The following is a 13,774-nucleotide window of genomic DNA, read 5'->3' as shown; positions in this document are numbered from 1 at the left end:
ATAAAAGTTGTTGTTGTTGTTGTTGTTTTTTTCCGTACGTAATTAACAGGTGGAATCACAGTTACAGATGACAACTTTGAACTCACCATAACCTGCACAACTAAGCGAAAGAATCACCAATTTACAAGAATTCATAAAATGGTGTATAATAGAGTAGCTTGAATTTATAAAATAAAATAAAATAAATTAATTTAAGTAGTTTTAAAATGTTTCTATCTCTAAATGGCATCATGTTGCAATGGCTTATAATAAAAAAATGTTTTTTAATCTGCTTTGTTTTTGGTAACACATAACTGTAGGCCCCAATGAACCTCACAAGCATTGTTTAATAAACATACACTTTTTTTGTGAGCGTGTTTCCATGTACAGTATGGAAGTATTACCATCAAAATAGTAACAATGTACAACAAAATTTACTTGAACAAATCTTCTAGATGTTATTATTATTATTATTATTATTATTGAGTTTTTTATGATGCATGAAATTAAGGCTTATTCTCAGAAGGAGGCAATGCGCCTTCTTGCCACAAGAGAGCAGCATGGCCCTGTCAGTACTGTATTGCTATCTGCCTCGTAACGAGCGGACCTAAAACCTTCCATATCCTTGATATCGAATATGTTTGATCATTTGTATGATATCTAGACAGCACTAGTGTACATACTTTCACTTGAGTATTCGTTTACAGTCACCAGAAAGACAATTTAATGCATTAGGGCGCACTAGTAGAATGACTAGCGATAACATTGTACTCGGTGGCTAAAAGTGGCAAACTTGTAGCAAACAGATGTGCAGCTGCTTTCCTAAAACAACAACAACAAAACGCACTAGGCGTTCCACTAGTGCAGTGATACTTGTACATGGATGGACCTTAAAGTGGATATCAAGGATATAGGCTAAACAAACCGTTTTCCACACTAGATTGTATGCAGCGTCAACGTGGCTCAAGCACGTGCAGGAATCTCAAGAATGATCACCTGCGCTTTTCTTGCCGAACCACATTAACCCGCTCCACTTGACACAGATGGGGAAAGGCCACCCCAAAGGTCAATTATGTCTGTTTCATACGGAATGGCAAACGTCGGAGGTCACCCCAAAAGGGGCCACATCTATTCACTTGCGCCAACTCGGAAGAAGCCGTTGTCTTTTTTGTAGCTTTTGGGACAGAAAGTGATCATTGTAATCCCTTTTTAAGAGGTTGTGTTTTTGTTTCAGTTGATATGGAATGTTGAGACAAAAATTGATGAGCATGTGCGCTAAGACGGAAGCAAGTTTATTGAAGTCGCAGCAGAACAGTAGCTACACAGAGGTAGTGGCAGGAATTAGCTTTTTTTTTTTTTTTATCCACTTTGCTTAATTAAAGGGAGTGCAAATAATTACAGTGATGCAACACTTTTGATTGTCAGTTTATCACATTCCATCAGGAACATTTGGGGGATGTTACAGATGATACACAACCCATTGGGACAAATAATAATAATAAAAAAGGTCATAAGCAGTTAATGATTTGTTCAACTGATTAGAAGGCAGTTAAGGTACATATTTAAACAATCGTGTAATGGGAGGAACTAAAGACTTCAGTAGATGTATTGACATTGATATAAAAACAATATAAAAAATGTGTGGATACAAAGTCCCTCATTCATTGTTCCCTAAAACCATATTGAAGTCAGGAATTTGTTTTGTTCATATAGACATGAATAAATACAAAAATAAAAATAAAAAAGCATCCTTGCTTCATACGTCCATGTTTGCTCGTTAAAAATACATTCCATTTAAATGACCAGTATATAAAAAAAAAACACACACACACACTGATAGTGAGACATTTGATAGGGTTATAAAAATAGGGCTTATGTCATGCAGAGGCAGTTGTGTGCAGTGCATTCAAGTTGGCTGCTGATATTCTTGCCACACTTGAATGTGGGAAATACAAACCAACTAAGAAGTATTTACACATCTCTTGTCTTCCAGTGACCCCGGAGCTGCTCAAATAATACTGAAGCAATGCAACGATCTCCTACTGCCGAATGGAAGTCATTTCATCGCAGTCATTTGGTCCAACAGTGAAGTTAAGCTTTGTTAGTTTTTGGTTCTTCTACATGCTGAAGGTGGACAGGAGGTTGTCCTGACTGGATGAGCGCTTGTAGCTGGAAGTGGAGCTAAAGTACGTGTCCCCGTCCGTGCTGATGTCGTCGTCGTCATCGTCGTCGTCGTCCAGATTGTTGAGCAGCGGCGCCGACGTGCTCTTGCGTCTGCCGGGGAACAACACATTCGGTGAACGTCGTGAAGAATGGGCAAAATGTGTTTTCCGTTTCAAAACAGATGGACGGATCACATTCATAGGTGGCGTTAAAAAAAAAAAAAAACATTCAAATTAAATTGTGAGTTCAAGTGTGTAAAAACAGATTAATACATTATAAAAAAAATTATATACATTTTTGATATATTTTATACACTAAAATATTTTAATAAAATAATTGATCATTTACATTTTTTACTTCTAATTGTGCTATTTATTTACTAATTTACTAATTTAATACAATTTTATATTAATATATGTGTGCTTATGTTTCGAATTTCAAAATTCAGAATTTTTTCAAAAATTGCTTTAAAGAATTAAACAAAAATTCAATATTTCAATATTAGAATGTTGTTGTTTTTTAAGTGCAGTATGTTAAAGTGCTATTTTCTTTATGAAAAATCAAGACTTTTTTTTTAGGCTGAAACAGATTGCCATTTCTGTTTTGAGTTACAAGCATGGTACAGTAAAACACAGAACATATTTTTGGCACTTTGGGTCCAATTTGGCCATTTTCACTTTGGGGTATACTCACTTTAGATATTAAAGCTGTGCGGGGAGTCATATTGATGGGGGCATTACATTTACATCGTCACATAAGCTGCTGTGTTGTCATTGTTACAATAGGACATTTATCCAAATGCTTATTTACGAGTATCAGCAGCACTTAAGCGCTGCAGTCAAAGCAAATAAAAGCTCAAACGTTTCTGTCTTATTTGCTGACTGTGTTGTGTCGTGGCGGTGATTCTTTACCTCATCTCACTGCGCAGAGACTTGAGCTGACTCTGCAGCTGCTCGTTTGTTTCTTGTTGCTCGTCTAAGTCTCTCTGCAGCTTCTTCTTGCTGTGCTCCAGCTTGTCGATATCCTCCTCAGCCACGTCCATCTGCCTCTTCAGGGCCTTCAGGCGCAGATTCAACTACGGCGCACGCAGGTAAAAAAAAGGTCAACAAAGGTCGGGTTTGTTGGACGCGAGAGGACAAGCGGCTTTGACGTACTTGGTCCTTTTGGTCCTGCACGGCGTGGTTTTCTTCCTCCACTTGCATCATCACATCTTTAACCTTCCTCTCCAGCCTGCGGTTGGACAGTTGCAGATTGGCCCGTTCCCTGAAAGTCATTACTGACATTTTAACATTCAACTGTATGACGTTCGAACAATACAGCCACATTTTTCAGGCTTCTGGCTAAACGGCAGTTGGAAAATACGTAACGCCATCAGGAACACACTTTTATACAAAACACAACATTGGGCAAGACTTTGTTTTGATCTATTGTCATTTCCTTGTTCATTGCCCTGAATCGTTTCGGGAAAAATCCACTCGTGGGCCATCAAAAATGAAACTATGACAGCCGGGAAAAAATAAATAAATAAATCCAAATATCTCAAAATACTATGTGGATATCATTTTACACCAGTAAATTGGGGCACCTTATATAATATAATATAATATAATATAATATAATATACACAATGCATGTTAAATAAAAGTTAAAAAACTCTTTCTTTGTAAAATAGTTCCTGCAGCTTGCAGTCAAGTGTAGTTAGTCTGTGCAAATTATTTATATTTTTTAAAGGGGAAGTCAACCCCCCAAAAAATTCTTGACAACAATATGTTCTATGCAGCCCCACTATTCTAAATACGGTATTTTGGCTAATATTGCGTAAGTGGCATATGAGTTAAGCAGCAAATTCCGGCAGTTTTTATCAACATCAGAAGGCGGCCATTTTGCCATTTGTTGTCGCGTGAAAATGACATCACAGTTGCTCAGGTCTCAGGTAACAACCAATCACAGCTCATCTAAAAAAAAACATGTGAGCTGTGATTGGTCGTTGCCTGACTCCTGATGATGTCATCTTAAGTCGACAGCAAGTGGCAAAATGGCCGCCCCCTTAGATGGATAAAAAAAAACTTTTTGCTGCATAACTCATATTCCACAAATGTAATATTCATCAGAATGTCATGTTTAGTTTGGTGAGGTCACAGATAACATTATTGTCAAGAAATGGTTAAGGATGACTTCTCCTTCAAATTTAGTGGGTGTGTCTAACATTCGCGTGTGCTCAATAGTGCAGAATTTACATTAATAATTTATTTACAGGCATACAACTAAGTAATAAGTAACCTTGAGTGTTTTTTGTTTTTTTTTACATGCCATTCGTCATTCACTCCATAAACTGTCCTCACTTTCGAAACTTGAAACATTTCCATCCCTTTAATCACCTCCTCTCCACTACTCCCGCCGTGTACTTTGACCTCACCTCTCCTCTCCCTCCAGACGCTCCTCCAGCTCATGAATGCGATCCTCCAGCTGCGCAACCTGGCCCACTTTGCTGGACTTCTGCGAGCCCTCCAGATCAGCCAGTTTGTTCTTCAGGTCTTTGCTCTGCGGAGGCCACACAGAGGAACATGAGACCGTACCGCATGCGCTCTCGCACAGGAAACGGATGTGGGAGCTGACGTCATCATTTTAGAACGCCGATGAAGAGACACACTACGGATGACGTGTTGGTGTGTTGCTTGTGTCTACCTGTCTCTCCAGAGCCATTTTGTCACACTCTGCGTCCTGCCGGCCAGCCCTCTCCTGCATGAGCTCATTCCTCATCTGGTCCACCTGTCAACAAACCCGATTTTGCACTCAGTCCAGTGCAAAAAACAAGAGCGGCCTTGTTGTTAAAGCGGAGAGGCGCGGCGGGTAAATTGTCTGGTTTAGCCGCATTGGAACGTACGTGGAGGCTTGGAGAAAGCATGTTAAGTTGAGACACTTAAATTTAATTCGTTCTCTATACTAAAAAAAATAAAACGAGCTATTCACTGTCTGTCAAAAGTGAGTTGAGTTACCAAATATAGTTTGAATGAGCAATCAATTCTTGAATGTGTTGTTTCTGGCGAGGTCCAAACTCCGAACGGCATCATGATCACAACATGCTCAGCAAGCCCACTTCAAACCAACGCGAGGATGAACACCGATCGATTCGTCCGCAAAGCTTCTTTTATCTGCCACGCCAGCGTAGAATTGGCGATATTTTATGCCAATTAGCGGGTGACAGTGGGTCGCTGTGATGAGCGATGGTCCCTATAAAGCGGCGCGCCCATCGCGGCGCTTGAGGGAGCTGAATCAGCAGACTGGAACATGCGGCGAAACTAATCAGCTTTGTGAGAGGCGGCGGGAGAGGAGAAGGGGAGATTACTCTCATTTAGACAGGAGGGGAGCACCTGGTGCCAGGAGAGACGCAGGTGTTCCTCCCGCTGCCTCCAGAACCCCCACCCCCACCCCCCCCACGGCTACACATGGCCACGAGTGCGTAAGTGTGCGAGTTGGGATGGCTAGACATTTGAGTATGTAGCGTAAGGTTCATACTAGGGGTGTCAATCGCATGACTTCAATAGTTAAGTTTATATCTGTTTTGAATGTACAATAAAATATTTTTTTATAAGTTTTCATTCTCTTGTTAACTCTTTGACTGCCAGACGTTTTCAGAAAAGGGATGCCGCCAGTGCCAGCCGATTTAAGCATTTTGACTGATTTTCAAGGTCCACAGAAAATGTTCTGTTTGGACTATGGAAACACACGTACTACCAAATGAAAGATTGGACTTTCATCTTTCATCAGAAAAAAAGAGTTTGTTTCTACCTTATTCCGTTCTTTAGTAATCAACAATAGAAAATGGTTAGTTTGACCCAATTTCGCCTGTGTTGGACCAAAATACGGAGAAATCAAGCTTTTAGTGAAACGATATTATTTCATGCATTCTAGTGAATTTGACACTTCTTTTTGTCCATGAATGATGCCACAAACACCTAAATAGTGCTTTACTTCTATAAAACACTACCACCAAGAATGAAAAAGTGTTTTTTGATAGCAAAATACGTTTATTTACATTCAACAGTGTAACAATTTGACAACAATTTGGCAAACTATTTACAAATGTGTGCAACTGTGGTGCTATTTACAAATATGTGGATGATTCAACGACAGTTTTTCTTTTTGTAACACTCTCCTGCGTGCAAGGAGACGCAACAGCATTTGCACAAGATTGCCTCTTCGCGTGCGCCACTTTCTTGCCGGCCGTTTTTTTCCGGGGAATAGCAAGTATATACTGCAGTGTGTCATCAAGTCTAATATCAGGATCATGCTACGGTTACGTTACGGTGGTGTTACGTCTCGCTTCCCCGTGTCCTTCAGTTGCTATACCGGGTTGGTAGGAGATGTTCTGATCCATTTTATCCACTCCATTCATGGTGGCATCGTAGTCCAGAAACAGTGTCTTCTCCGTGATCAGACTGTACCCGCTCCTCCGATGAATATGCATTGGACTCGGGGTACTCTTCATTGTCCGATCGAATGTCCGCTTGTGCAGCTCCGCGTTTTCCGGCCTTAGCAGCGCTAGCCGCGCTAGCCGCGCTTTGCCGGTGGGGCTTACTACGTGTTCATAACAGTCACGTTGGCGTAGAGCTTCATCTTCATCATCATCATCAATCTGCATTGGTCGATGCCAACTCTCCATCGCCCGATCGAATGTCCGATTGTGTAGAAGTACCCGGCCGGCTATTGTGCGCGTTTTCCGGCCTTAGCAGCGCTAGCCGCGCTAGCCGCGCTTTGCCGGTGGGGCTTACTACGTGTTCATAACAGTCACGTTGGCGTAGAGCTTCATCTTCATCATCATCATCAATCTGCATTGGTCGATGCCAACTCTCCATCGCCCGATCGAATGTCCGATTGTGTAGAAGTACCCGGCCGGCTATTGTGCGCGTTTTCCGGCCTTAGCAGCGCTAGCCGCGCTAGCCGCGCTTAGCCGTGAGGCTTACTACGTGTTCATAACAGTCACGCCAAAGCTTCCAACTTTGGCGTAGAGCTCGTTGTCATCATCATCGTTGACATCAATGCGCTTTTTAGTATTGATTGATGCTTTCCGTCTTTGAAAAAAATGCTCAAGCTGAGCTGCTTGTAACCGGTTGCTTGGTCAAGCCATTGTGGCTTGGATCAGCCATTGTCTCCTCAACACTCTAGCTCCGCCTCACGTCTTCTACTGACGCCCACGGTGGGCGGCCCATCCAACCTTGTGCAAAGAGAGTCATCGCTGCCCTCTAGGGGCCAAAACGAGTCTTTGACTAATCATATCAGCCTGATACTTTCAGCACAGCTGCCCAAGGCTTTCCTGCACCCGTTTTTGAAAAAAAAAAAAAAAAACATAGGGGACGTCTTTTAACGTCCTCGGCGCCCTTCCCTAGGTTTATGCTAAACGTTTTATAACGTTTATGGCAGTCAAAGAGTTAACATAAAAGTGGATTTTTTTTAACTAATAGAAATATAGCTGCAACTTTTAGTCATTGATACAGTAATTCCATAATAAATCATAAAATTGAGTTAAAATTAAAAAGATGTACTGTACTGTAAAAAACGAGTGTGATATTGATTTGTGTTGAGGTCATTTTTCTGCCACTAGATGGCATCATTGCATTTGTAAGACGGTGACAGCTCAGTGCATTTTTCTTTTCATATTAAGAGCTATCTAATCTTTAACATGAAAAAACTTTTTTTTTAAATTGTAAAACACAACTTGACGCCAGTCTCAACAAATACATGCATTATTATTAACTCTTTTACTGGCAAACCTTATCCAAAAAACAACCCCGACCTTACAGTGCCAGCCGATTTTGAGTACTTTCACTCATTTTTCAAGAAAAACTGAATATTGTGTGCTATGACTACATAAACATGATGGATACCACATGAAAGAGTGGATTCCAATCTTTCATTAGAAAAAAATATATGTTTCTGCCTTATTCCGTAAAAAAAACCAAATGTTAATTTGAGTGACATAAAGCGAAAATGGAAAAAAAAAGAGGAGAAACAAGCTTTTTGTGAAAAGATACATTTTCTGCACGACAGTGACTTTGACACTACTATTTTTTTGTTTAGTGACGCTCTGTGAATTAGATTTAATGTGAAACGCTTTGATCATTCACGTCATCCTTGAAAACGTTCTATTTCCTAAGATCCGCCATGTTTTCAAGTAATTTGATACCCTGGAGCGCATTGAAAACAGATACAATGCTGCCATCTGCTGGCCATAGTTAGTAGGTGTCTTTGAATTTTCCAACCTCATTTACAAAGCAGCGCTGCACAAAACGTTGCACTGCCCATTGAGAAAAATAAAAAACTTAGTTGACGTCAACTGACGTTATTGGCTGTATAGAGTAGGCGTGTCCTTAACGTCAATTGAAGTTTTTGGCGGTAAAAGAGTTAAATTTGTTACTGCTAAATATTGACATGTCTGCTGTGTTTCAACTGGACTTCCCCCAGTACTGGCTTTCCAAATAAGGGGCGGTCATTAATCGCGCGTTAAATAATTAGTAGCGTTAAAGGAACTTTAAATTAACTCAAAATTAACGCACTCATTTTGACACCCCTAGTTCATATACTTGTGAAGCTGTGTGCTCACATACGCCTCCTTCAGGGTGAAGGAGGCTGCCTACCAAAATGTGGAGGCAGAATCTTGTCTGCCTCACCTCAAGCTTTATTTGCAGTGGAAAATCAGAATGTATTACAAGTGTCTGAAAACATTTGTGAAAAGAAACAGAACTGGCACTTGTCAATAACCTCCTTTGTTTTAGTAGAGTCATTTTAACAGCGGATGGCAATATTAAAAATTCGTATGACAGATTGTGCAATCTGAAGTGACGAGTGAGCACAAAGAGTGTACTAGTACATAGACCTCAAAGTGGATATCAGGATTTTGAAAAAAATGTATGTGCAGGCGCAGTCATGCAGTCAAACAGTGCGAGCACTCAACCTCTTGGACTGAAAACTCAAGCGTTGCCGTGACAACTGCCCTGAACCAAAGCCACTTCTTTGTCTCTGCCAAGATTTTTTTTCCCCCGTCAAGTTTAAGAAGATTTGAAGTCTCCCCTGGACTACGCAAGAGCGCTCCAAAAACTTGTGAATCAGTAGACTGAAAAGAAGCTGCTCAAATCCACATTTTACCGTCCGTCCACATGATTCGAGCAAACGGGTGTTACGCAACATGCAGAGACAAAAACATATTCAACACTCGGCGGATACTTCATTGGAAGTACTTGAGTTATTTGAAAGTAGCCAAGTGCCTTATTCAATCGACATATTTTCAATAGCGATCTTTGTATGTGATAGAGGATTAATAAGGTGTAATTATTGTGTATCTTTTCTGAGAGTTCCATGTTTGTTTTTTTACTAAGCTAGTGTCAAAAAAATTTTTTTCTCATTATTGCCTGTAAATATCCATGATGCATTTCAATAAATGTGAATACTATGGAAAACTATGCACGGCAGTAGTAAAAAAAAAGAAAAAAATATACATTTAGACTGACTGCACATTGATTTATTTGTTGATATTCATTTTGAGGACTATAACAAAATCTGCAAATTCACCAGAAACAATCAAAATTATTTTTCATCTTTGGGTCCCCAGTAAGACGCTGTAGAAAAGTAAGCATTTATTATTATATCATTGCTACTATTATTAAATTGAGCAGGAATTTTTCTTCTGTAAAATATTTCCCCTATGTGACTTAGATGTACACATTTTGAAAAACATTCTAATTTAGTTAAATCTATATTGAGATCTACCTGCAATTGAATTAAATAAGAAATGTCACACTTTGAAACCCATTGGGTTCAAAGGGTTATATAACCCTGGACACTACATTTGTTAGCCTGTCTATAACGTTTCTCTTTATGTGTTAGCCTTGAGCTAGCAGACTTTAAAGCAAAGTTATGGGGTTGTTTTAAATCTCTTCAACTAGGCATAGCATTAAAAGCGTGACGCATTTTTAATTTTTTTTTTTGAAGAATGGTTCACTGTCTGCCAAACTGCTGCTTGTTGTGAAATGAGCTCAAATCTCAAATTTTTACTAGGCAAAACAAAAAGTCAGGCTATTACTTGATACTAATCTAGTATAGATGCATGAGAATCACAATCATTTTCAGGATCAAAAGGAAGAGCATAACTTGCGAGCGAACCCTGCAACCTGAACCCTGCAACCTGAACCCTGCCTGCATATTTTGACTTTCATGGTCATTTGCGGCTGGCAGGCTGCCAAATTCATACGATTGCACAAGACCACCTTACAACGCAACAACCTGCAGCCAGCCTGTCTGTGTGTCTGTACACAAAAGCACCACTCAACACGTTCAACTTGTGAATGGATGACACGTTGCTGTCATTCGCATATTAGAGGCTGCAGACGTGATGTTAGCGAGGGGATGACATCTGGATGTCATTTCCATGTTTAGATGGAATAGAAACTATTATGGAGAGCAGGCCACTGACCCAGGTGAGCGCTGACGTTGAATGCGTTCAATGTGTCCGCGTGTGTACCTGCTCTCTTCCTCGGTCGAGCCTGTTCATCAGCTGGTCTCCATTCTGACGCTCCTCGTCCAAGTCCATCTCCAGCTGAACGATTCTGTCCTGAAAAGTGTTGCATCCATTATTAAACAAAAGTGAGAACACCCCCCCCCCCTTACATTTTGGTAAATATTTTATTGTATCTTTTGATGAGATAATGAAGAAATGGAGCTTTACTACAATGTGGTCAGTCTACGGCATATTTAATATATCAATATATCAAAATAGCTACACAGCCAATATTGTGTAAACTGCAAGCAACAAAAGTGGTAAACCCCTATATGAAAATTTCAAAATTGTGCCCAAAGTGTCAATGCTTTGTATGTGGCCACCATTATTTTCCACCACTGGGTGATGTCATTTTTTTGTGAAAGGAACAAAAAATATTGACACTTTGTGCACAATTTGGGCATTTTTACATAGGGGTGTACTCACTTTTGTTACCAGCGGCAGACACTAATGGTTGTGCGTTGATTTGATTTGAGGGGGCAGTAAATTGTGTTCTAAAAACTGTACAAAGCATGTTTGTAAATATAGCGTACATTTACTATTGCCTTAAAATAAATGAACACTGAGCCATTAATGTATAAACCGCTGGCAACAAAAGTGAGTACACCCCTAAGTGAAAATGTCCACTGTTAATATTTTGTGTGGCCATTATTATTTTGCAGCACTGGATGATACCACTTTTGTGTGATACTAAACATAAAATGGTGACCGTTTGGGCAACATTTGGACATTTTCACTTAGGGGTGCACTCACCTTGGTTGCCAGTGCTGTGTGTTTCGGTACTTTAAGGAGACAGTACATGTACACCACAAGCTGCACAATGACTCCTTAAAATTTTCGTAAAGTCTCATTTCTTTATGGTTTTCCATAGATAAGATCATCTTTACAAAAATGCGTGGTGTGGGTACTCCAATATTCTTTTGTACGCACGTGTGAACAATGCATCCGGTGTACTGTACCTCCATGAGCTTGAACTGTCGAGCCCTATCATCTTTCGAGTGGGTGTAGGTCTGCACCGCCGCCTCCAGTTCATTAACCTTTTTCTCCAACACCTTTTCGTTGAGCACAGCCTCGTCTCGCTCCTCCTCATACCGACGCAGGTCCTCCTCCCGTTGTAACAGCTACAAGCAAGGACAAAAGAAAACATTTTTTTTATAAATATGCCTTCTCCAAAGTTGAATGTAAATGTTGCCCAGTAGAAATGTGAAATGAAACAAAATACATGCAGGCTGATGACTCATCGCATCAATATTCATGAGAATAAAGTCGTAATATTGGAGAAAAAGCTCTACTTGTAACTTGATCTAATATCTGCCTAATTGACATGGGTGGGGACTGTCGGGGGCATCGCGGAGCAGCTGCAAAAGCAAAATCAGGAGAGCTGAAGGAAGGAGGATGTGAATCCAGCCAGCACAGCTTTCACAACAATGATATCACAACCTTGGATGTCCCGCCCCTCCTCCAACTTCCTGTGGAGCAGCTGGACAACGACACATCAGTGCGGAGTGGACATAGGAAAAGAAAAAGGAAAGACCTGGATGTTGACCTCACCTACAAGGAGCCTCCATATCAGTGAGGGCCTGACTTACACACTTTTCTCCATCCTACATGAAGACAAGGCCTCCTGTGAGGTGGAGACGTGCTTTGCAAACTAATTCCTAACAGTTTACTAAATGCTGTTAGGCATGCTAGGAAGTCCCGCCTCAACTTCTCCCGGTTCTTGTGAGGCAATTTAGTGCAGTCGTATTTTGCACTAAATTGTCTTACTAGTGTGTCTTACAAAGTGAGTACTAGAACATGGACTTACACTGGTCGATTATATTCCATTCCATTTATGTACTGTAGGTGGCAGTAATGTGCATTCAACACTACAAAAAAACTGAAAGAGAAGTAGTCTTTATTGTTTTACACAGTTTTCACAATGATAAATAATTCCAGGAGATGCTATCCAAATCCACTCCAGTTTTACCAGTTTCGTTGGTATGAATGCCTCACACAAAACCGCCTTGTTCCAGATATATCCATTGTACACATCATTTTTACTTTTAATATAAAACTGGAAGTGTGTTCAACGTACTATGCTCAAACGCCCTCCCTTGTTTTGCAACCAAGGTGAGTGCACCCCTAAGTGAAAATGTCCAAATGTTGCCCAAACGGTCACCATTTTATGTTTAGTATCACACAAAAGTGGTGGTGTATTAAAAGATTAATACACAAAAGAAGAGAAGGCCAGTGCCCTTTTTGACAATAATTATCCCCATTAATTTTTTCTGTACCGAACAAAAACATTCCTAACATTCCCACGTGTATGACATGGATGAATTTGTCTCATGCAAACAATGCATTGCGATAAAGGGATGTTAAACAGCAGCCACCCGTGAAGCACATGACGGCTGATGACACGAATCAGCCGAGATGAGTCACAACAGTGGCTCATATGTTGCTCTGCATGGGAGCACAGTTGCGCTGTTTCATGACATGTTTAATGATTTGACAATAAATAAAAAGAAGCGTACCTCCGCTTGCAGCGTTTGAGCAGCCAGCAGGTACTTGTCGAGCTCCTGGCCTCGCTCCTTAAGGAGCTTCTGCAGCTCCGTCAGCTCCCGGCGGTTCTTTTCCTTGTAAATGTCAATCTGTTCCTGCAGCTCCCGTGTTGACGACTGCGACGCATCCACAATGTCGTTCATCTGAGGGCGCAAAGGGCACAGAACCGGTCAGGTTAAGTTCACCTGTAAAGGTTAAAGTGCTTTTTAAGTTTGCCCTTAAATTTCACCAGTAAACCTGATATGCCAAACTTTTTGTGATTGTACTTTTGTAGTGCATGTACTGTAATAATACATGCTGTAACAAGTAGCGACACAATTGTTCCAACCGTACCTGATTAGTGAAAGGAACAAAGAGTAAAGGACACAAAATACTCATTACATTTTACGGCCTCAGTCCACTAGACAAGCACATTTTCAATCTATTGCATTTAAATTGATTGGATTGTTCAGTAAAAAAAAAATTCAATAAATGAGAAACGTCACAGTGCTACTCAGGTGGAACAAGCACACACTTCACTAAGACAACTATTGTCAA

General features: G+C 40.4%; 1 protein-coding gene across 1 annotated transcript in view; it reads right to left on the bottom strand.

The window, feature by feature from the left end:
* Window positions 1-1,250: 1,250 nt before the first annotated feature.
* Window positions 1,251-13,774, bottom strand: part of cgnl1 (cingulin-like 1) — a 33,060-nt gene continuing 20,536 nt past the window's right edge. Inside the window, exons 12-19 of the mRNA XM_086071551.1 lie at window positions 13,210-13,380; window positions 11,653-11,814; window positions 10,658-10,747; window positions 4,828-4,911; window positions 4,559-4,683; window positions 3,297-3,405; window positions 3,054-3,217; window positions 1,251-2,253 (exon numbers count right to left, since the gene is read on the bottom strand). Of these exons, the coding sequence (XP_085927677.1) occupies window positions 2,097-2,253; window positions 3,054-3,217; window positions 3,297-3,405; window positions 4,559-4,683; window positions 4,828-4,911; window positions 10,658-10,747; window positions 11,653-11,814; window positions 13,210-13,380 (1,062 nt within the window). The 3' untranslated portion in view covers window positions 1,251-2,096. The remainder of the gene's footprint in view (window positions 2,254-3,053; window positions 3,218-3,296; window positions 3,406-4,558; window positions 4,684-4,827; window positions 4,912-10,657; window positions 10,748-11,652; window positions 11,815-13,209; window positions 13,381-13,774) is intronic.

This window comes from Leptonotus elevatus, chromosome 3 (genome assembly GCF_054856555.1).
Source record: "Leptonotus elevatus isolate MCC_2025b chromosome 3, RoL_Lele_1.0, whole genome shotgun sequence".
Lineage (NCBI taxonomy): Eukaryota > Metazoa > Chordata > Actinopteri > Syngnathiformes > Syngnathidae > Leptonotus > Leptonotus elevatus.
This window is presented reverse-complemented; position numbering and strand designations above follow the sequence as displayed.